The sequence below is a fragment of the Pongo abelii genome, chromosome 1 (assembly GCF_028885655.2).
Source record: "Pongo abelii isolate AG06213 chromosome 1, NHGRI_mPonAbe1-v2.0_pri, whole genome shotgun sequence".
Lineage (NCBI taxonomy): Eukaryota > Metazoa > Chordata > Mammalia > Primates > Hominidae > Pongo > Pongo abelii.
This window is the reverse complement of record NC_071985.2, coordinates 35,135,974-35,158,407: the sequence shown is the minus strand read 5'-3', so window position 1 is coordinate 35,158,407 and position 22,434 is coordinate 35,135,974. Positions and strand designations below refer to the sequence as shown.

The 22,434-nt window shown below is 43.2% G+C and overlaps 1 protein-coding gene across 4 annotated transcripts in view; it reads left to right on the top strand.

Moving 5' to 3' along the window:
- Positions 1–1,654: 1,654 nt before the first annotated feature.
- The window catches only part of SMYD2 (SET and MYND domain containing 2), a 56,288-nt gene continuing 35,508 nt past the window's right edge, over positions 1,655–22,434 (top strand). For 2 of the 4 annotated variants that reach the window (XM_009237802.4, XM_024233000.3), the window contains exon 1: positions 1,660–2,003. In XM_009237802.4, coding sequence (XP_009236077.2) covers positions 1,831–2,003 — 173 coding nt within the window. In that variant the 5' untranslated portion in view covers positions 1,660–1,830. Of the gene's footprint in view, positions 2,004–22,434 lie in introns of all 4 variants that reach the window. The other 2 variants (XM_002809460.6, XM_063725226.1) reach the window with 2 other exon arrangements.

Below are 22,434 nucleotides of genomic sequence, written 5' to 3'. Positions count from 1 at the left end.
TTCAAGCGATTCTCCTGCCTCAGCCTCCCGAGTAGCTGGGATTACAGGCATGCGCCACCACACCTGGCTAATTTTGTATTTTTAGTAGAGACGAGGTTTCTCCATGTTGGTCAGGCTGGTCTCGAACTCTCGACCTCAGGTGATCCGCCTACCTCGGCCTCCCAAAGTGCTGGGATTACAGGCGTGAGCCACCACAGTCGGCTGATTTTTTCCATCTTTCTATCCCAGTGGCTGGCCATAGTCAGTCAATGTTTCTTAAAATGCATAAATGAAAATACTATCATAACGTCCTTTACTTGAAGAGGGGTTAGAGGCTTATTTAGTTTGCCACTAATAAGGACTTTTTTGTTTTCTTTTCAGACAAGTTCTTGCTCTGTCACCCAGGCTGGAGTACAATGGAGTCATCACAGCTCACTGCAACCTTGACTTCCCAGGCTCAAGCTATTCTCCTACACAGCACCACTTGAGAGGTGGTTAATTTCCAATAGAGACCAGGTCTTTATGTTGCCCAAGCTGGTCTCCAACTCTCCAATTCCTGGGCTCAAGTGATCCTCCCACCTTGGCCTCCCACAGTGTTGGGATTACAGGGCTGAGCCACCACACCCAGCTGATAAAGACATTTTACTGAAATGCCAAAAATTCCACTGATTTTACATCTCCAATCTTATTAACCCTTTCCCTTTGCTCAACCACTCCTGAACTTAGAGGTAACTGTTTGAGGTCCTGATTTGAAGTAGTGTTTTCTGCTAAATGATCTCGTCACAATTTTAGTCTTTACTGCATGTACATCAATTCCAGTCTTTACATAATCATGTGGAACACGGATTATATTTTCCTGTCTCATATGAAAAGTAATAGCGTGCATGTGTATAGGATTTACGTTTCAGGCTTTGAGGGCTTTAAATCCTTTGACTCCTAACCCAAGTGACTTTTCTAAGATCACAGTTGGTGGGTGGTCAAGCATATTAAAACTACTGCAAACTCTAGCGCAGTGTCCTGGACACTGGCCACAGCATCACATTATCCCCCAACAGCCTAAATTCCTTGAAGGCAAGGTTCTCTCTGGCTTCCTCTGCATCGTTCGCAGCATGCAGAGACTCAGTGAGCTGGGCTGGCCAATGCATTTCCTCTTCCGTCCATGTAATTCCACTAGAGGAGCAGAGGGCAAACTACGTTCCCATTAAAGCCACAAGGTTTAAAAACCTCTAACCTTGGAAAAGCACACTTCAACCCTCTGCACACCAAACTTCTCTACTGTGGTTTCCCCTCTGCCGCTTGCTCCTTGGCGTTCCCCGATCACTGCCTCTAGGGTCTTTACAAGGGAAAGCGAACGTAAGGTTTGGGAGCCGGCTTCGCCCCCTTCTATATTTACCGGGGGCTGGTCATCCTTCGGGCCAGGCTAACTGTCTAGGGCTGGCCCTCGGATACCTGCTCCCCGCAGGTGACCCCCCTCCCTCCCACCGAGGAGGAGGGCGCGTCCCGCTCGCTCCGTGGAGACGCCGCGGAGGCGCACACGCCTCACGCCTCCTCGCAGAAGCCACAGGGTCTGCGGCTCTTTGTCGCGGCCACACCGGAAACGGCCCGGAGCGCGCGCTGGGCGGCCGCCGAGGGTCCCGGCGCGGGGCGGGGCCGCCGGGCCCGTCCCCTTCCCCGCGGGGGCGCGCGAGGCCCGGGCGAGGCCGCCGTCCCTTCCGGGGAGCGGGGAGCCGCCGCCGCGTCCGCCGAGCGGTTCCCACCCCGCCCCCCGCAGCTCTGGGTGACGCGTCTCCAATAACAGCTCGCCGGGAGCCGCAGCTCGAGCACAGCCGGCGGCCGCACCCCGCCGCCACGATGAGGGCCGAGGGCCTCGGCGGCCTGGAGCGCTTCTGCAGCCCAGGCAAGGGCCGGGGGCTGCGGGCTCTGCAGCCCTTCCAGGTGGGGGACTTGCTGTTCTCCTGCCCGGCCTATGCCTACGTGCTCACGGTCAACGAGCGGGGCAACCACTGCGAGTACTGCTTCGCCAGGTAGGGCGGCGGCGGCGGGCGGGAGCCGGGGGCGCCGCGCGGGAGGCTTGGACCGCGGCGCCAGGAAGTGCGTGCGGCTCGCGGGGTCCTAGCGCCGGCCTCTGGGTCGGGGTGGGGGGCGGGGAGGGGAGGAGGCCCCGCGCTGCAGCCCCACGCCCGGCGCCACGTGCGAGAGGAAACAGGACCGGTGCCCCGCTGCACGCCCTGCACTGCACGTTTTCAGAGTTGCTCACGCAGGATGCGCAGGTTCCTGCCCTCAAATGTGGGCTCCGAGCCAGGCTTGTTCCAAGCGTGGGCACTCACTGCCCTCCCGGTGCATTGGCAGCGGAGCCCCAAATTTGGGCAGCCATGGGCTGTCACCTTTAACTTATGCTTCCTGCGGTGTGTTCTGTTCCCCACAGTCCAGCACTGCCTCAGATTGGCCGTTTCTTCCAAGGAATTTAATGACTTAGTATATGTCTTGTAAAGTACGCTTACATGGGTGTTTGGAGGGACGCCAGTGGGCACTGACCACACCCCCTGGATTCTGAGATACTGCAACGATGAGTTGCAGTGTCCAGTTTTGGTTTGGGATTAGGAAAACATGGTCGCAGGAAGGGATTGGGCAAGATGTGTGGTTGCTAATGGTATTTAATTGTAAGATACCATATGTCTGTATGTGTCTGTGTTTGTATATATGATGCATATACATTTGCACACACCAACACATAATTATATCCTCAACTCTTATGAGAGTTTCAGAGCTTAAAGGCACATTAGAAATCACCAGTTCAATCCTGTCTTTCACTTAATGGATGAGAAAACTAAAGCCCAGAGAGAAAGTGGAGTTACCTTTATGCATTCACACCAGTAGTGAAGGGAGTGAAATCTGGCCTTATTCACTTCTGCCTATTTCTCACTGGTTAGTGCTCAGTAAATTTACTAAGGCAGGAAGCATGGCATTGGGGTTAAGTTTATATCAGGCCTTCCAGTACTCTGAGTAGAGACCATGCTTTGCTTTCTTTGAACCTCAGTTTCTTCATCTTTGAAATGGAGATTCCTGGGCTGGATTAAGCTGACCTGCGGTCTTGCAGGGACCTTTTGAGTACAGGTCTCAAGTCCAGCATACTCAATCTCTCAGACCTGTGTGCCTTATTCTACAATAAGACGTAGCAAAAGAAGGGACAAAGGCTAAATATTGTAGTAATCTTGCCCAGACTCCCTGCCAGAACTGTCTTCCGCTTGGGGGGACCTGGAAAGGAACTAGACACGGAATCATGCCGTGGGCAGCTTAAGGGCTGTATGTGATGTGGCTCTTTGAATTGGTGAGCCAAGAGCTAAAGGGTCATGGCACCACTTTGCAACGTTTGAGTGAAGTGAGCATTGGGTTTTCCCAAAGTTAAAAAGGCTGCTGTGACTGGTCCCTTGATCTTCTGAGCCTTGCTGTGGCTCGGAGTCTGCAGCAGCGTGGGTGTCTGCAGTGGCAGGAGCAAAGCAGGTCAGGCAGCACAGAAGGAGCCTCCATCAGGGATCCTGGCAATTCCTGGAAGCCATCGCCTAAGACCATGGATGCCAGGCACATAGTAGGTGCTTACTTTATATGGGTAGTTGCCAGCCCTGGCCCCCAGTGGATGAAAGATCAAATCCCTCTGGGTTTAGAAGGAATGAGAAGAACTGAGAGATGCTTCTCTTTAGCTGTAAGTCTCCTAATTGTATCTACTACGCATACCCCAACCTTAGAACATTAATGGATGGTCAGATGCAAGTTCACAAAGCATTCAGCCTGGATTATTCTGCCATATGTGACAGTTTCCTGCCTTTTTTGTTGTTGCATTTTTCTGATTGACATTTATTAGTGTTACTCACTGTTGCCTTGGGTTCCCCACCAGGGCTGCAACTTGCAATGGGGTGTTATTACGACTTGCAAACCCCTTCTCTGTTTAATTTCCCTGACCTTATGTCAATACCCATAGTTTATTTCCTCTCTCTCCCCAAAGAATTATATGGAATCAATTAAAATAATACAAAAGAAATAATATCCATGATACTTATGCAATTAGAAATGTCTTTGTACCCTACGTCATGATTTCTATTAAATCTGAATCGTTTAGTATTAGCGGTTAGGTCATCTGATAGATTCAGCATCAGTTCCTCTGTCAGCAATTTGTATATGACTTAGGACAAATCAGTCTGTCCAGATGTATGAGGGGAACGTGTATTTTCCTCCATAGGGCCTCAAAGTATAGGAGTAGAATTCTGGAAATGTTCATACTTACAGGTCAAAATCTGCTGCCTGCCCCAGCCCCACACACCCAAAAGAAAGCTACCCCTTATCCTTTCTTTTGCCAGAAGTTTAACGTAAACAATATGGCTTAAGATAAATGAACAACTCAGGAATTTCCATGTCATGTTAATTGTATCAGGATCTTTTTTTTTGAAGGAAAGAAAAGTGATTTCTTTAGGTAGGAATAAGTATATTCTATAAATTGAGAAATAATGGAAAATGTCTTAAGTCTCAACAGAATAGGATTCTTATGGTCAGGGCAATTCAGACAAAGGTTTGCTTTGGGGAGTTTTAATTTGTATCACATTTCTCAGTCTGGTGGGTGCTACTGGAGAAGATGCGTATCTTGCCTGAACTGCTAGAAGGCAGCTCCTAATAATATTATATAAAGTTTTTCCACTTGGAAGCTGTCCCTATCAGACTTCTCAGATACACTTTATACACACATACACACATAAATGCACACATACACATTTTGGCCATTTATCACCGTTTTTTGGTGTGTTTTTTTTTTTTTTTGGAGACAGAGTTTCGCTCTTGTTGCCCAGGCTGGAGTGCAGTGGCGTGATCTCAGCTCACAGCAACCTCCACCTCCCTGGTTCAAGCAATTCCTCTGCCTCAGCCTCCCGAGTAGCTGGGATTACAGGAATGCGTCACCATGCCTGGCTAATTTTGTATTTTTAGTAGAGACAGGGTTTCTCCATGTTGGTCAGGCTGGTCTCAAACTCCCAGCCTCCCAAAGTGCTAGGATTACAGGCATGAGCCACCGCGCCCAGCCAAGTATGTTGTATTTTAAACTAAGTTTTAGACTTTTTTTTTTTTTTTTGAGACAGAGTCTCGTCTCATTCTGTTGCCCAGGCTGGAGTGCAGTGGCACGATCTTGGCTCACTGCAACCTCTGCCTCCCGGGTTCAAGCGATTTCCGGCTAATTTTTGTATTTTTAGTAGAGACAGGGTTTCATCATGTTGGCCAGGCTGTTCTCGAACTCCTGACCTCAAGTGATCCACCGCCTCAGCCTCCCAGAGTGCTAGGATTACAGGTGTGAGCCACTGTGCCCGGCCTAGACATATTTTAAGCCCCAATGTGATTTGTCTCAGAAGGAGAGAAATCTACTTTAACCCAGTGTTCCATCTAAATATTCATTCTATGTGCCATTCTTCAGGTAGGCAGATGTCTCCCTTTTGATCTTTTGTTCTCTTGGCTCGTGGGTTATTTAAGGATGAGGTTATTGTCATTTCTTTGTTTGTTCTGAGTGTAGGGGGGAACCAGGAAAGCCCATTTACCCTCCTTGGAATAGAGCTGTTAGAACCCAGTTTCAGTGAATTTCGGTCATGTCTGGCTTAGATTAGTTGTTTTAAAAATTAAATTGTTTGCCTGAGCCAAACCCTGGGATTAAGGTGTCCTATTTCAGCAGTTATAAAGACTTTTTTCCTCATGTCCCCCAGATTTATTCTCTAGCGTATTCATCTTAGCTTTCCTCTTGTTTTATCAAACCGGCAGAATAATTTTTAGTTGATCTTAATTAGTATTAAGAGCCATGAAATCCTGATGCTGTTTTCCTGAAGTTTTCTGAACTAGCCCTGGTTCTGGCTGCCTGAAGCTGTGCATGAGAAGGGGACTTTGTCCCCAGGGCTGCTATGACTCTGGCTCTCTTGAGAATGCTTTGAGAGTTGTTTTGGGGGAGAAATGGCTTCAGATGTATTTAAATCATCATGTTTTCTGAATAAAAAAATTGAATACATGCTCTAATAAAGGGGTTCCCCTTCTTTTTTAGATGTGTTTTTATAAAATAGGTGGTAAGACTAAAACATACGTACAACAGATTTCCTGTAGAAAGTGCCATTAAAGAATACAAAATTCAGCTATCTGTATGTTAGGTAAGGAAATGGCTGTTTTCACTTTCCACCTTTCAGTATTTCAAGGTTTCCATGTACATTAATGCATAACTTAATGACAGGGATATGTTCCAAGAACTGCCTTAGTAAAGCAGTTTGGTCCTTGTGCCAGCATGCTAGAGTGTACTTACACAAAGCTACATGAGAGAGTCTACTACTCACCTAGGCTGTGTGGTATATAGCCTGTTGCTCCTAGGTTACAAACCTGTACAGCATGTTACTGTACTGAATACTGTAGGCAGTTGTAACACAATGGTATTTGTGTATCCAAACATATCTAAACATAGAAAAGGCACAGTGAGAATATGGCATCACAATCTTATGGGACCACTTTTGTTCACGCGGTCTGTCATTGACTAAAATGTTGTTAGTGCATGACCTCATTTCAGTAGAAACCGCAAAGCAGGGACTTTGTGGCAGGTGGACTGGGTTTGAATTCTGGTTTCATTCTTTCCTGATGGTTTGTCTTTAGGCCAGTTATCACTTAACCTCTCTGAACTCCCAAGTTCCCTTATCTGTAAAATGTGCGTATTAATGCCAGTGCCGTTAATCCCAGGACTTGGTAGGCTGAGGTGGGAGGATCGCTTGAAGCCAGGATTTTGAGACCTGCCTGGGCAACATAGCAAGACCCCATTCTCTACAAAAAAAAAATTTATTTAGTTTAGCCAGCTGTGGTAGCCCGGGCCTGTAGTCCTAGCTACACTTGGGTAGGCTGAGGTGGGAAGATCCCTTGAGTCAGGAGGTTGATGCTGCAGGGAGCCATATCACTTACTCCAGCCTGGGAGACAAAGTGAGACCCTGTCTCTTAAAAAAATAAAAATAAAAAAGTGCGGGCTGGGCATGACGGCTCACGCCTGTAATCCCAACACTCTGGGAGGCTGAGGCAGATGGATCACTCGAGGTCAGGAGTTTGAGACCAGCCTGGCCAACACAGTGAAACCCTGTCTGCACTGAAGATACAAAAATTAGCCAGGTGTGGTATAGTCCCAACTACTTGGGAGGCTGAGGCAGGAGAATGGCTTGAACCTAGGAACCCATGAGGCAGAGGTTGCAGTGAGCTGAGATCACGCCACTGCATTCTAGCCTCCATCTCAAAAAAAAAAAAAAAAGCATACGAATACCCACCCTACCAACCAAGCTAAGTCAGTACAACCCTAGCACATCGTGAGCCATCAAAATCACTCTAATCTCTCTTCTTTTTATTTTGAGATGGAGTCTTACTCTGTCACCCAGGCTAGAGTGCAATGGCACAATCTCCGCCACCCAGGTTCAAGTGATTCTCCTGCCTCAGCCTCGCGAGTAGCTGGGATTACAGGCATGCACCACCATGCCTGGCTAATTTTTGTACCATGTTGGCCAGGCTGGTCTTGAACTCCTGACCTCAGGTGATCCACCTGCCTTGGCCTCCCAAAGTGCTGGGATTACAGGCATGAGCCACCACGCCTGGCCTGATCTCATACTTGTTTGATGAACTCTGCTGGCTAAATGTTTCTAATTAAATTGTGTGATAAAATATTATAATTTTAGGGGTGTTTTTATGGAGTTGTGGGGAGGGGTGAATACTGGGAAGGAAATACTGGAAATTGTTGACCAGTGGAGTCACCATTAAGCTGGCCTTCTGGCTGGGCGTGGTGGCTCACACCTGTAATCCCAGCATTTTGGGAAGCCGAGGCAGGTGGATTACCTGAGGTCAGGAGTTTGAGACCAGCCTGACCGACATGGTGAAACCTCATCTCTACTAAAAATTCAAAAATTAGCTGGGCATAGTGGCGGGCGCCTGTAATCCCAGCTACTTGGGAGGCTGAGGCAGGAGAATCGCTTGAACCCGGGAGTTGGAGGTTGTGGCGAGCTGAGACTGCGCCACTGTACTCCAGCCTGGGAGACAGAGTTAGACTATGTCTCAAAAAAAAAAAAAAAAAAGGAGGCCTGTTGAACCATAGCCACAACCAGCAGTTCTCAACCTTGGGTTCCCCAGAATTAATGATGGGTGTCTGGGATCAGTTTTCAGTATTTTTCAAAACCTAATGGAAATAATATAATATACCTACACAGGTAAACCTTCTTCAAAAAAGAGCCTTTTCTCACTCCAAAGTGCTTAGGCACTTTTATATTCTTTTAATAAGATTAAACAAATATTTATAGAGAGAAATGGAAGAAAACAGAATTTTCCACATTGCAAGGATATCAGGGCTCCTTTCTGCCTTTTACTTTCAGCACAATTGTTTCAGCTGCAGCAAGGAGCCATCCTTTAAGACTTCAAATGTGCCCGGTGCTGTGACTCACGTTATTTTTCATATGCGGGGAACATAATTTCTGTTATAGCTGGTAGGGGCTTAGTGACCAAGCTGCACGTTTGGAACCGATTTCAGATGAAAGAGACAGAATAACAGCAGGATATCCTGAAGTGAAATTCAAACCCTGGTGAGTTAAAACCACCATCTAACACCTTTCCCTCCCAAAGCAATTGCACAGAATCCTCTCAATCAAAAAAATTTCGAAGAACCTGTATAAAATGGCATTTCTTTAAATCATATTGCTCTTTGCAGCCCATAAAGCATTTCCAGATACATTCTTATTTTGATCCTTCCAAGGATGGCAGGTATACACAGGGCCTTATTCCATTTTACGTAGAAAGAAACTGAGTGTTAGAGAAGTTAAGCGGTTTCTCTGAATTTCACACCTTTTTTGTCAAATATTTATTGAGTGCCTCTTAAAAGGCCGGACTCCATGACCTTCAAGGATGGAGCCAAATCTCCCTGTTCCTAGTATGATCCTCCTGTGCCTCCTTTGGCCTGAATCTACTGTGTGGTTCACCCAGGCACTTACCCCTCCTTTACTACTGTGTGGTTCACCCGGGCACTTACCCCTCCTTTACTACTGTGTGGTTCACCCGGGCGCTTACCCCTCCTTTACTACTGTGTGGTTCACCCGGGCACTTACCCCTCCTTTACTACTGTGTGGTTCACCCGGGCGCTTACCCCTCCTTTACTACTGTGTGGTTCACCCGGGCGCTTACCCCTCCTTTACTACTGTGTGGTTCACCCGGGCGCTTACCCCTCCTTTACTACTGTGTGGTTCACCCGGGCGCTTACCCCTCCTTTACTACTGTGTGGTTCACCCGGGCGCTTACCCCTCCTTTACTACTGTGTGGTTCACCCGGGCGCTTGCCCCTCCTTTACTACTGTGTGGTTCACCCGGGCACTTACCCCTCCTTTACTACTGTGTGGTTCACCCAGGCACTTACCCCTCCTTTACTACTGTGTGGTTCCCCGGAGACTGGGGGCTTAATCTGTCTCTGATATCTCCTTGATTGAATAGAATTTATAATTGGCCAACAATTTAACAAACGAATGCATTGTTTAAAGAATTGTTTAAAGTTTTAAAAAATGTTTGATTCAGCCATCTTAGATCTATATCTTACGCTGATATGGACTTAGACATGTTGTTTTTATTACAATGCTTTGAAATTTGCATAAGAGCTATACATATTCTTTTATATGTATGAATTATTATGCAATAAAACATAAAAAGAACATGAGGCTTTGGTCCTTTTGTAGGCTTGGAATATTTTTAATATTACGCTAGGACTAAACCAGAGTTAGTCATCTCAGCCTTTATACCTACATATAAAGAGTTTGTTTCTGTGCCATGTGATAGGGCAGCATCAGCCCATAGTCTTTTTTTTTTTTTTTTCTTCTTAAGCAAATCCATTCTTCAGGATCTCTCTCTGCAGAAGTTAAATCTCTTGAGTTGTGGAAATGGAATTTATGGTGCAGCTATAGGAGGAGGCCCCTGGTTGGTATTCCTGTAGAACAGGCAAGTTGCACACCACCTGTGAGAAGGTTCTTGTAAAAATATGTTAAATTTCTTTGAAAAGATCCAGGGCTCACTGCTATAGTTTGGCAGGAACCTGGTCTTTGGGAGAACTCAGAATTGGTGAGAATTCAGGACAGCAAAATTGTCTCTTTTAGGATTTGATATAGTGAGAGAATTGCAAAGGAAGTTTCTACTGTATTTGGGTGTTTTAGGCTTACTGCTTTGAACTTAGGTTAATATTCCGTCCTCTTTTCCCTGTCAGTATAAAAATATGAAATAATTACTGTTTTATGCCACTTTATTTCTGTCCTCGAAGAAAGCAATCAATAATTACAAGCATGCTTTATCTTCCTGGAGTCATGAATAATTAAATTCACTCCCCCCATCCACACACATCTTTTTTTGGACCTCAGATGTACAGTTGAGGTAATCATACTTCTGAGTTCAAGGCATGCTTTTATCTGGTATGTGCAAGGCAAATTTGATTTTTCAGAATGTTCCCTCTCATTTCCTGCTCTTCTCACAGACAGCTCCTCTATGGGTTTGGTTACGTATCTTTGAATACATGTGTATGTGTGTCCTGATGATCACTAGGGAACTAGACACACCTAGAACAAGGCACCCTGATTTTACTTGGCAGATTCAGAGCTTGAGCTCTCTTCTGATCCTCCTGCTCACTCAGCGTTTTTCTGTAGCTGTGTCAGGGCAGGGGCCCCTGCACTGGCCCCTTCCTCCTGATGAGTGGCCTATTCTGACACTTGAGGGAGGCAGGGCATTTTGAGGTCTCCTTTGCCTGTCAGGAACTTGCATTGTTAGCCCACCCACATCCCCAACCTTCACTTCTTTGGATTTCTAGGAAATCTGCAGTAGTTTAGGGGTGCAGTCCTTTGGCAGGGAATTAACTGAAGTACCTGCCTTTTCAGGGGTTGAACCCATGACCTTGGCCTCATTAGAGCTCTAACCAGTCACAAAGCACACACCTCACTTTGTGTAACTTCTGCTGACTTGTTCCTGCCACCCTCCGCGGCTTCCTATTCAATTGCAAAGGCGTTCACACCAACACAATAGAACAGAAGGAAATCAGATCTCTTCAAGACTTCTCTGAAGGACAGAAATATGCAATTTAGCAGGAAAATAATACAAAAAAGTCTCGAAGGTTCAGGAAACAACTTATCTTTCTAGTCCATACATTCGCTGAGAATCCAGCTGTGTCTCTCAGATTCTTTCTCAATCAAAAATTTAAAAATAGCGTGGAACTCCTTGTGTTAATTTATTAACATAAAATCTAGCGACTCTTGTACATGAAGTGGAAGGTTTCGGATGACTAAGTAGAAATATTGTATGTATGTTATTAAAATGGATTGGGTTAGCTTTTATAGAAAAAGTGGATCTGAGAATTCATAAGTGCTTACCTTTGGCAAGTTTATAGTCCCTAGAGATAAAAATGAATGTGTGCTGTAATAACAAAGACACAGTTGTGTCTTAGTGAGTGCACTGTGATGCTCAGGGTGTGTTGGTGCCCAGGGGACGCGGAGTCACCATGGAGGAGAAGAAAAACAAGGACAACTCCCTAGAGAAGTGAAATTCACACAGGGCTTGAAGACCTGAATGCATCTTGGGGGAGGGACATGGTAAGATAATCCAAAAAGATACAGGTTTTTATTAGAGCCAAATAAAAATCTCAAGGATTTTATATCTTGGCACTTGGAAGGAGTTATGTTGAAATCTGTGTTCTCTTTAATCTGTGAGTACCAAGAAAGACTCTTCAGGGATGTAGGTACTAGCTCATATTTTTGATGAGATGGGGATTTTTCTTACTCTGATGATGTTTGGATAGGAAACACTTGCTCATTTGCCACCTGAAAAATCTCTTCTCTGTCAAGTCCATGAATCCGTGGTACAGTGACAGTTGCTGTTCACAGTGATAGCCTCATATGCTCTTAAAACCTCACCAATAAGACACATTTAATTATGAGCCGATAGTATACTCCTTAAGGGTAGGAATTCTACTTTTTAACTCAATCAAAAACATTTGTATTTGTGGACACTTAGTGGGTTCTATAGTTCTGGAAAACAACTCCGAAGAAAAGGAACAAAAATCCCTACCACCACGGAGCTTATTTTCCAGCTTTTATTCATCTTTATTTTACCCCCAGTTCCTTGAATTTTGTAAGGCTTCAGCAGATGCTGTATAAAAGGCAGGAAGGTTTGTTCTTTTTCTTTCTTCTGGTCATCCATGTATGTCATGAAGAACATTCTGTTAACCAGAATGTTTAACCATGTTGGGACTCAGAAAATGATACCCCAAAGTTTGGCCCTTTGGCATACAGAGCACTTTCCACTGAAGGGGGTTGGAAGGGCCTCAGAAGCGAAGACTCTGTGACCTTCCCTGTCCCTCAGTCTATTACCGTTATTAGCTCATACCCTTTTGTCCATTCTTCATTGAACATAAAAATAGGCAGTTTTCCTTGAGTTCTTGAGTTATTGGGCTCTCATTTTGAAGGCTCTTGTTTTACATAAAAACTTTGACTAAATACATTTGTTATGTTTTTATCTTGCTAATATGTCTTTTCTTCCAGGGGTGTTGGCCATGACCCTTGTGATAGATGAGGAAAGACATCACATCTTTCCACTCCTACAACTGCAACACCCTGTCTCATGACTGACACGAACTAAGAGAGAGCTTTGATCAGATAATACTTAGGTCCAATGAATTGGCAACATCCCTATGTTGGTTAAAATAGCAGCAGCTCTGGGTAGATATATTTTAGAAGTTAATGAAATATGGCCTAGCCATACACCTGAGTAAATATTTTAAACAGCACTCTAAAAAAACCTTTAGGGTTTTTGTTTGTTTGTTTGTTTTTTAACTTTAAAACATTCAGGTTAACAAGGAAGTAGGGATTCAGGAACAATCTATTTATTTCATCCAATATTTAATTGATTTCTGCACATGTTCCAGCTTTACAAGGCACTCAGCTACTGAATATTTTCTAGGTACAGAGAGAGAGAGAGAAAGAGAGAGAAGCCCACCTCTCTTGATCTTCTCTGTTTGTGAATCTGAGGACGCCCCTGATAGAACTCCATGGTAGAGTCAGGGCTTCCTGATGGACACCCTCAGGCCAAGCCTCAGGAGCCATATCTGAGTCTAGCTTGCTCTGCTGTGTTATTTTCACTCTGGTCATCCTAAATTGCTTATAGTAATGAATGCATACATATACACACATGCACACACATATATGCACCTTGCTGATTCTCCTCTCTATGTCCCTCTTTGCCTGGCTCATTCCTTTGGTTCTGAGAAATCTGTCCTGATTTCTGCAGTCTGGATTAGTTCCCTTTGTCTTTGCTCCCACAGCACCTCATACAAACTTCCTTTATCACACTTGCTCCTTGAATGCATGAACTAGGTCTTACTTATCTTTGTAACCCCAGCATTTAGCAAGAAGACTAGCCTCTGTTACTGCAGTAAATATCTGCGAAATGTATTAGTCTCATTTCTGCATCTTATCTTACTAGTGGCCCTTTGCATAGGCCTCATCACCTCTCTTAATATGCAACTGTTCATTCTTGGAAATGAATCCTTGTAAATACTCTCAGAAGCCTTTATTGACTCCTTGCTTTCTTCAGGACAAGTTCCCTACTAAGTGCCCCTCCCATTGTATCCAGCATTATCCCTCACTGCATTTTGACTTAGACTCCAAGTTCAATTTGGGTGGTCTTTGCAAAGCTGAAGAATGTCATTCTTCATTCTTCCTATTGTCCATTTGTCATCTAGAGTACTTTTCTCTGTAATATTTCCTTCCTTATCCTCTGCTAAGGCCTCAGAGCCTCAGTTTGTTTATACTCAAGAAAGATCCAGCTCAAATTGCATCTCTTTCCAAAGTTTTATCTTTTTCTGTTTTTTTTTGTTTGTTTTTGTTTTTGTTTTTGTGTGTGTGTGTGTGTGTGTGTTTGAGACAGAGTCTCTCTCTGTCACCCAGGCTGGAGTGCAATAGCACAATCTCTTCTCATTGCATCCTCCGCCTCCCAGATCCAAGCGATTCTCCCACCTCAGTCTCCTGAGTAGCTGGGATTACAGGCACGTGCCACCATGCCTGGCTAATTTTTGTATTTTTTCATAGAGATGGGGTTTCACCATGTTGGCCAGGCTGGTCTCGAACTCCCGACCTCAGGTGATCCACCCACCTTGGCCTCCCAAAGTGCTGGGATTATAGGCATGAACCACCGCACCTGGTCCAAAGCTTTGTCTTAACTACTTCAGCCCACACATCTTTCATTTTATTTATCGACTTGTTTGTATTTATTTTATAATAATTTACTATTTACATTTTTTGAACATCCTACTATTCCAAGCATTGTGCTCTCACTGTGGAGTTTCAGAGATGAATAAGACAACATGCTCAGTAAGTGCTATTTCCCTAACTTCTGTATCTTCAAAGAGCTCAGTCCTAGGGGTAGCTTTCTGCTCTCAATTCCAGGTCATGTGGGCTGTTTGGATGCTGAATCATTTTGCCTGATATTTATATTTACCACGCTCATGTAGGCAGGGCAGATTTCCCCAAATAGCTCTTTTTTTGAGATGGAGTTTTGCTCTTGTTGCCCAGGCTGGAGTGCAATGGCACGATCTCGGCTCACCGCAACCTCCGCCTCCCAGGTTCAAGCAATTCTCCTGCCTCAGCCTCCCAAGTAGCTAGGATTACAGGCGCCTGCCACCACGCCCAGCTAATTTTGTATTTCTACTAGTGACAGGGTTTCTCCATGTTGGTCAGTCTGGTCTTGAACTCCTGACCTTAGGTGATCCGCCTGCCTCGGCCTCCCAAAGTGCTGGGATTACAGGCATGAGCCACCTCGCCCAGCCACTCATTTTTTTTTTTAACAAAAATATTATTTCCCAGTATGGCTGTAGCACAGTACTTTTTGTACCTAGAAAATAACACTTTTGAATAGAAATTACTTAGCTGTGATAGATTAACATGTCTTCTTACTGCCTCATGTGCAAGGTTTTATAGTATAAAAAATGTTCTCCATTCAGAGAAATACAAATGGAATCAATAAGGATTGAAAGAAAAATGTCTGCTAAATCTATTTAAATGGTATCTGATCAGTTTAAGTTTTCAAGGTAAAGTCCACAATTCGGGGTAATTCGCCTAAACAAATTAGTAATTCAATTTTTTGTATTTTGTTTGCAGGAAAATAAAACTGAGGGGATGAGAGAATCTCAACTCTTAAAATTCTTCTGTAGGCAATTAAAAAGATAACATTTTCCAGGCCAGGCGTGGTGGCTTACGCCTGTAATCCCAGCACTTTGGGAGGCCAAGACGGACAGATGGCTTGAGGACAGGAGGTCAAGCCCAGCCTGGCCAACATGGTGAAACCCTGTCTCTACTAAAAATAAAAAATTAGCTGGGCGTGGTGGTTCATGTCTGTAATTAATCCCAGCTACTTGAAGGCTGAGGCAGGAGAATCTCTTGAACCCGGGAGGCAGAGGTTGTAGTGATCCAAGATTGTGCCACTGCACTCCAGCCTAGGCGACAGAGCAAGACCCTCTCTCAAACAAACAAACGAAAAACACACATTTTCCTGTAAGTAAGATTCAGAACAGTTCTGTCTGGACAGGTAGTTAACACATGTTTTGCTGCAGCAGACCTGACCATGTTCTGGGAACTCACAATTAGCATTAGACTATAAAGGAATTTTTACCATGGTTTATTTCCGTTTTATGGACAGAATGTTGAAGTAAGGAATACTGTTAGGAGTATTTTAAGTTTTCAAGTAGTTAAATTTATATTACTTTGGTTTTGTCGTTTTCTTTGATTTTTAATCACGTGAGTTTTATGCAACAGCAAGCATGGGGAACCTAATAATATTGGTATTCATTACAAAGTACTAATAGTAACATCTGTCATTTAACTGGAAGAAGCGGTGGATATTATTTTGTCAGTTCCTTTATGAGAGAACTGAGTTAGAAAGGCATTCGTTGTTTCTTTGCTTTTGACTTTTCAATCAGAAGGCATTAGAGAAGTAAAGATAAAAGTAGCAAGGAAGTGTTACTCTGACCTTGCACAAAAGTTAAGACAGAGCATTTCCAGAGGAAAACGTGAAATTTTAAAAGTGCATACATTCATTCTTTGGACGAGCTTTAACTGTTAGAGATTGTGCAGGGCCTACAAGAGGAACTTCGGATATAGGTGTTGTCCAGGGGCTGAAAAGAAAATGTAATGTTCACTGTTTCACAGGCTAAATATTTCTCTCCTATATTCATAAGCTTCATGAATTTTTTTTTTCTTTCTAAGGCAAAGGTAAATTTTCTCTGGGCCAGAGCCTGCATGAAAACAAATCCGTGTTATTTTGTAACTAGGTCAGCCATTACTCTGACCACCAAGCCCAGCTTCCTTCTTGTAAATTACAGCTCCAGTTCCAATAGTTGGGAAAACCTATTAGTTGCTACCTTACTGCCCTAAATATTTCCTGCCTCCCCAAGAGGATGCGGGCTCTAACTTTTAACAAGCCTCAGAACAAAGCCTGGTGCTGAGCGAAGGTTCAGCACAGCCCTGGGAAGAAGCCCCCCGCTGCACGTGGGTCCCGTTCACTGTTACATTGTGGATTAAAGTGATGTATGGAGCACCTTTCACTATTACACAAAAACCTGTAGCCTGAGTATTATCCTTGTCCCCTGACCAGGGTTATAATAGCGTTCTGCCACAATTCCTCCAATTTTTATTTCTCTTAAACAAGATTGGAGGCCTTGCTAGTATAACCACCCTCGCTGGGTGGGAGGCTAACTTTGTTTCTGATTGTCTTATTTCAACCTATGGTGAAGTTATATTGCGCTGCTGGGGCTTTTTTCCCATTCTCTTTTTCATTTGGCTGGGGCTGCCTCTGTTCAACAGAGCATACTTGTCACTTCTTCTGTCACCATTAGTTAAAAGTAATTGTTATTGCAAACCTCCTCTATGCCAGTATCATTTTCTTTCATGGTGAAACCCACTAAGCATTCATTTCAGTAGCAGAAAGTAGGGAGCTTACAGAATCAAATTCTTTTTATCTAGACCAACAGCACCTGCGGCAATGCATTAACTAGCAGGAGTTGTTAATTACATTTCTAACTTGTTGATCTTCATGGTTTCCGATTTTTAAAAACAAGGAAATTAATCACTGTGTGTGTCTCCTCCAGTAGGAAATGACAGGAGCGTGTCTTCTAAGTTCTTTTCCAGTCAGTAATAATCAAATACTTGCATTTTCCTGTAACATTTCTTTTCTTCCTTTGTGGATAGAACTATTTCTTAAGTTCAAAGGGCCCTTCTGTTCACAGTAGCATAGATATTTGCCCATAAAACAAAGGCTTTAGAAACATAGATCCTGTAGCTATGAGTCTGAGTGAGACTGTGCTGATGGTATTTCAATAGTTGACATCACTTTAAAAAAAAGCACAAAGACTAATTAAAAGTGTAGTAGTACCCAGCATTTATTGAACATTTACAGTGTTCTAAGCAATGTATTAAATGTTTTGCTTGCATTTTCTCATTTAACTTTCATAGCAAACCTGTGAGGTGGAAATGATATCTTTATTTGACAGTGAAGGAAACTGAGGTTCAGAAAGGACTAGTAACTTGCCCAAGATCACATAGCACATCAAGTACCAGAAAGAAAAAACGATTTGAGAGAGGGATCCTAAATTGTGAGACAGGAATCAAGAAACAGCAGAACGAAAGCTGAGGTTTTCTTTCTTAAAACTTGCACCTGCTTCTAGGATACTTGATCATAGGTTAGAAAAAGACAGGGTCAGCTACTTTATTCTTATGTAAATGTTCATCATCAAGGTAGTTAAACAACCTGATCCATCCTGTGATTCATTCTTAAGAATCTCAGAAAAATCTAAACAATCTGCCTTGCAGAGTGCTTCAACTGTATACAGCAATTTCCACACGAAAAAGCCACTCCGCCCAAATGTATTACCATAGGCCTGTGGCTCCGCATTCTAGAAGCACACTGGAATCTCCTGGGAGCTTTCTAAAAGTCCTAGTGCCTGGGCCCAGCACATACCAATTGAATGAGAACTGATGAGCCCTGCCCCAGACAACCAAGGTTGAGAACCACTGTGAGAGGTTATTAGTGATTCACTCTACACTTTCCTTTTTGCTCCATTCCTTTGGGGTTATTTCAGTTCTTTTTTTTTTTTTTAAGGGAAATTTTGTTTTCTTTATTTTGCTCAGTCTTTTCCCAAACTTCCTGAACAATTCAGATCAGATTACATTGCAAATGAAAAATTTACGACTGTGTCTTTTGTAGGAACGGAGTTTGTTCCAAATGCTTTGTATAGTCCTACAGCGAAAATGGATAGCCCATATGAAGTTTCTCTCTGGCTGTAACTCCTCAGTCAGCAATAGTCAAACGCTCATAGGATCTCTCTCCTCTCTCAAGCACATATACTACACATACACAGTGCAGGTACCACCTCAGCAAGTTTTAGTTTGAATTTCAGCCATGAGACTTATGAAGAGTTTAAATGTCTCGCTAGCTCTGGAAAGAACTGCAGCACATATCTGAATAATTTAAACAGGGCTTCATCCCCGCCCCCACCCCACCACCTCATCTAGAATTGCTTAAACCAGAATAGATCAAAGGCGATTCTTACGTTATTCACTATCAGTAACAGTAGCTATCAAAAACTGTTAGCTTTTCTTCTCTGCTCTGAAGGCAAGCTGGCCCAAGAAGACCTATGTTAAGAAAATTCACACTGCTGAAAGAAATTAGAGATGACACAAACAAATGGAAAAACATTTCATTCTCATGGATTGGAAGAGCCAATATTGTTAAAATGTCCATACTGCCCAAAGCAATCTACAGATTTCAACACTATTCCTACCAAACTACCAAAGTCATTTTTCACAGAATAAGAAAATACTTTTCTAAAATTGATGTGGAACCAAAAGAGAGCCCAAATAGCCAAAGCAATCCTAAGCAAAAAGAACAAAGCCAGAGGCATCACATTACCCAACTTCAAATAATACCGTAAGGCTATGGTAACCAAAACAGCATGGTATGGGTACAAAACAGAGACATAGACCAGAAATAAAGCTGCACACCTACAGTCATCTGATCTTTGACAAAGTCAACAGAAATAAGCAATGGGGAAAGGACTCCCTATTCAATAAATGGTGCTGGGATGACTGGCTAGCCATATGCAGAAGAATGAAACTGGACCCCTAACATTTTACCATATACAAAAATTAACTCAAGATGGATTAAATATTTAAATGTAAGACCTCAAACTGTAAAAATCCTAGAACACCTAGGAAATACCATTCTGGACATTGGCTTTGGCAAAAGACTATGACTAAGTCTTCAAAAGCAGTTGAAACAATAATTGAAAGTGGGACCTAATTAAGCTAAAGAGCTTCTGCACAGCAAAAAAAACTATCAACAGAGTAAACAGACACCCTACAGAGTAGAAGAAAATATTCACAAACTGTGCATCTGACAAAGGTCTAATATCCAGAGCCTGTGAAGAAGTTAATTCGACAAGCAAAAAACAAGTAACCCCATTAAAAAGGGGGCAAAGAAGACATACAAGTGGCCAATAAACATGAAAAAATGTTCAACATCACTAATCATCAGAAAAATCCACATCAAAACCACAGTGAGAAACCATCTCACATCAGTTAAAATGACTGTTATTAAACAGTCAAAAAATAACAGATGTGGCTGTGCATACTGGCTCACACCTGTAATCGCAGCCTTTTGGGAGGCTGAGGCAGGAGGATCACTTGAGACTAGGAGTTTGGGACCAGCCTGGGCAACATAGTGAGACCCCCGTCTCTACAAAATAGACAACAAAGTAGCCGGACATGGTAGTGTGTCCCTGTAGTCCTAGCTACTTGGGAGGCTGAGGTGAGAGGATTGCTTGAGCACAAGAGTTTGAGGCTGCAGCCTTAATTAAAAGCCATGATCATGCCACTGCACTCCAGCCTGGGCAACAGATTGAGACCCTGTCTCCAGAAAAATTAAAAAATAACAGATGCTGGTGAGGCTGTGGAGAAAAAGGAATGCTTATACACTGTTGGTGGGAATGTAAATTAGTTCAGCTACTGTAGAAAGCAGTTTGGAGATTTCTCAAAGGACTTAAAACAGAACTACCATTCGACCCAGCAATCCCTTTACTGGGTATATACCCAAAGGAAAATAAATTGTTCTACTGGAAAGACACGTGCACTCAAATGTTCATTGCAACACTGTTCACACTAGCAAAGACACAGAATCAACCTACGTGCCCATCATCAGTGAACTGGATAAAGAAAACATGAGATATATATATACACCATAGAATACTATGCAGTCATAAAAAAAGAATGAAATTATGTCTTTTGCAGCAACATAGTTGCAGCTGGAGGCCCTTATCCTAAGCAAATGCAGAAACAGAAGACCAAATACCTCATGTTCTCACTTCTTTGCTGTTGTTGTTGAGATGGAGTCTCTGTTGCCCAGGCTGGAGTGCAGTGGCGCTGTCCCGGCTCACTGCAACCTCTGCCTCCCGAGTTCAAGTAATTCTCCTGCCTCAGCCTCCCAAGTAGCTGGGACTACAGGCGCCCGCCACCACGCCCAGCTAATTTTTTGTGTTTTTAGTAGAGACGGGTTTCACCGTGTTAGCCAGGATGGTCTTGATCTCCTGACCTCGTGATCTGCCCGCCTCAGCCTCCCAAAGTGCTGGGATTACAGGCGTGAGCCACCACACCCAGCCATGTTCTCACTTTGAAGTGGGAGCTAAACATTGAGTATTCATGGACATAAAGATGGCAACATTAGACCCTGGGATTACTAGGAAGGAGAGAGGGGAGGGAGCAAGGGCTGAAAAACTATGTACTGGGCACTATGCTCACTACCTGGGTGATGGGATCATTTATATTCCAAACCTCAGCATCATGCAGAATCCCTATGCAGCAAACCTGAATCTAAAATAAAAGTTGAAATTATTATTTTAAAAAAGGAAAATTTACATGTAACCAGATATTTGGTTCACTGAGCATACATGTAGTAAAATCTTCCCTAGAGCCAGGCAAAGCTTTTCAGTTTTTAGTGAGGAGTGCAGTGTTCTCTCACAAGGTTCCTAGAGGACATGATCCAGCTTGGACTCTCCCAGGATCTGTTGGAGAAACATGTAGGCTCACAATACTGAATGAGAGGAGGGACCTTCTATGTACACAATAAATACATCAATCCTTGTTTTCTTACAATCTGTTTCAAGTGAAATGGGTTCCTGGAGCACAATGGGTTGAGAGATGCTCTTTTGTGCGGATGTTCCCTCCCCATATCTCATTTTGAAAAATGATCCTGGATCCCCTCCCCATTGCATCTTTAAAGCAAAGTGACATTAATGGGATACCACTGGAGCCGGGGCATTATGCAGACCAGAGTAAAGCATGCCTCTCCTATGCTTTGTTGTTACTATTAGCTTATCCACTCACGTAGAGAGACTATTTTTGCTGCGTGGAGTCTACCCTCCTGAACCATCGTCAGAGCACTCAAGGAAGGATGCTCCAGCACGATGGAAACAAAATGTGTGAATTCCAGGTCTGCCACCTACTTGCAGAGTGACCATGTTAGATTAGTTGTTTCACGTCTAAGATCCTCATTATCTTCATTTGAAAAATAGGAATAATAATAGCTTCTTCTTAGACCTGATGAGATTACTAAAATAGATCAGCAGTTTTCAAACTTTCTGGTTTCAGGGTCCCTCTGTACTCTTAAAAATTATTGAGAACCACAGAGAGCTTTTGTTTATATGAGTTATAGCAATCACTGTGTATCATATATCAAGTTAAACAGAAAATTATGAAGGTTTATTCATTTTAAAATGACAACTATTATGCTAACATTTTTCTGTGAGAAATATCTTCCAAAACAAAAGAATTACTGAGAATAGTGTTTTTGTTTTAAATTTTTGTAAGTCTCTTTAATGTCTGGATTTATAGAAGACAACTGGATTTTCAAATATGCTTCTGAATTCAGTGTGTCATGTTATGTTTTAGTTGGATTATGTAGCAAAAATAAAGCTTCACAGAGATATGTAATTGGTAAGAGGAAGGGTATTTCGATACTCTTCTCAGTTAAATGTGGATGTTCTTATTTGATTAATCACTAAACTTTGATAATTGATGTTGTCTTAAAAGTTGTGATGCGCAATCAGAAGCCATATTGTGAACTTTATGTACTCAATGACATAAAATCCACTGGTTTGCCTTACACTTGGAATGACTTTTTTTGCCATGCATAACTTTTAAAACAGTGTCATTGGCCATTTGGAAAAATTAGTTACCTAGATTGTACAGATCTCCTGAAAATTTACTCATTTTATCAAACCATATCAAAAAAATCATAATTCTTAATATTACCACTAGTCTTATCAGGTAAGTCTTCAGTATTGAGAAGCTGTCAAGCTCAGGATGGCAGATCTGTG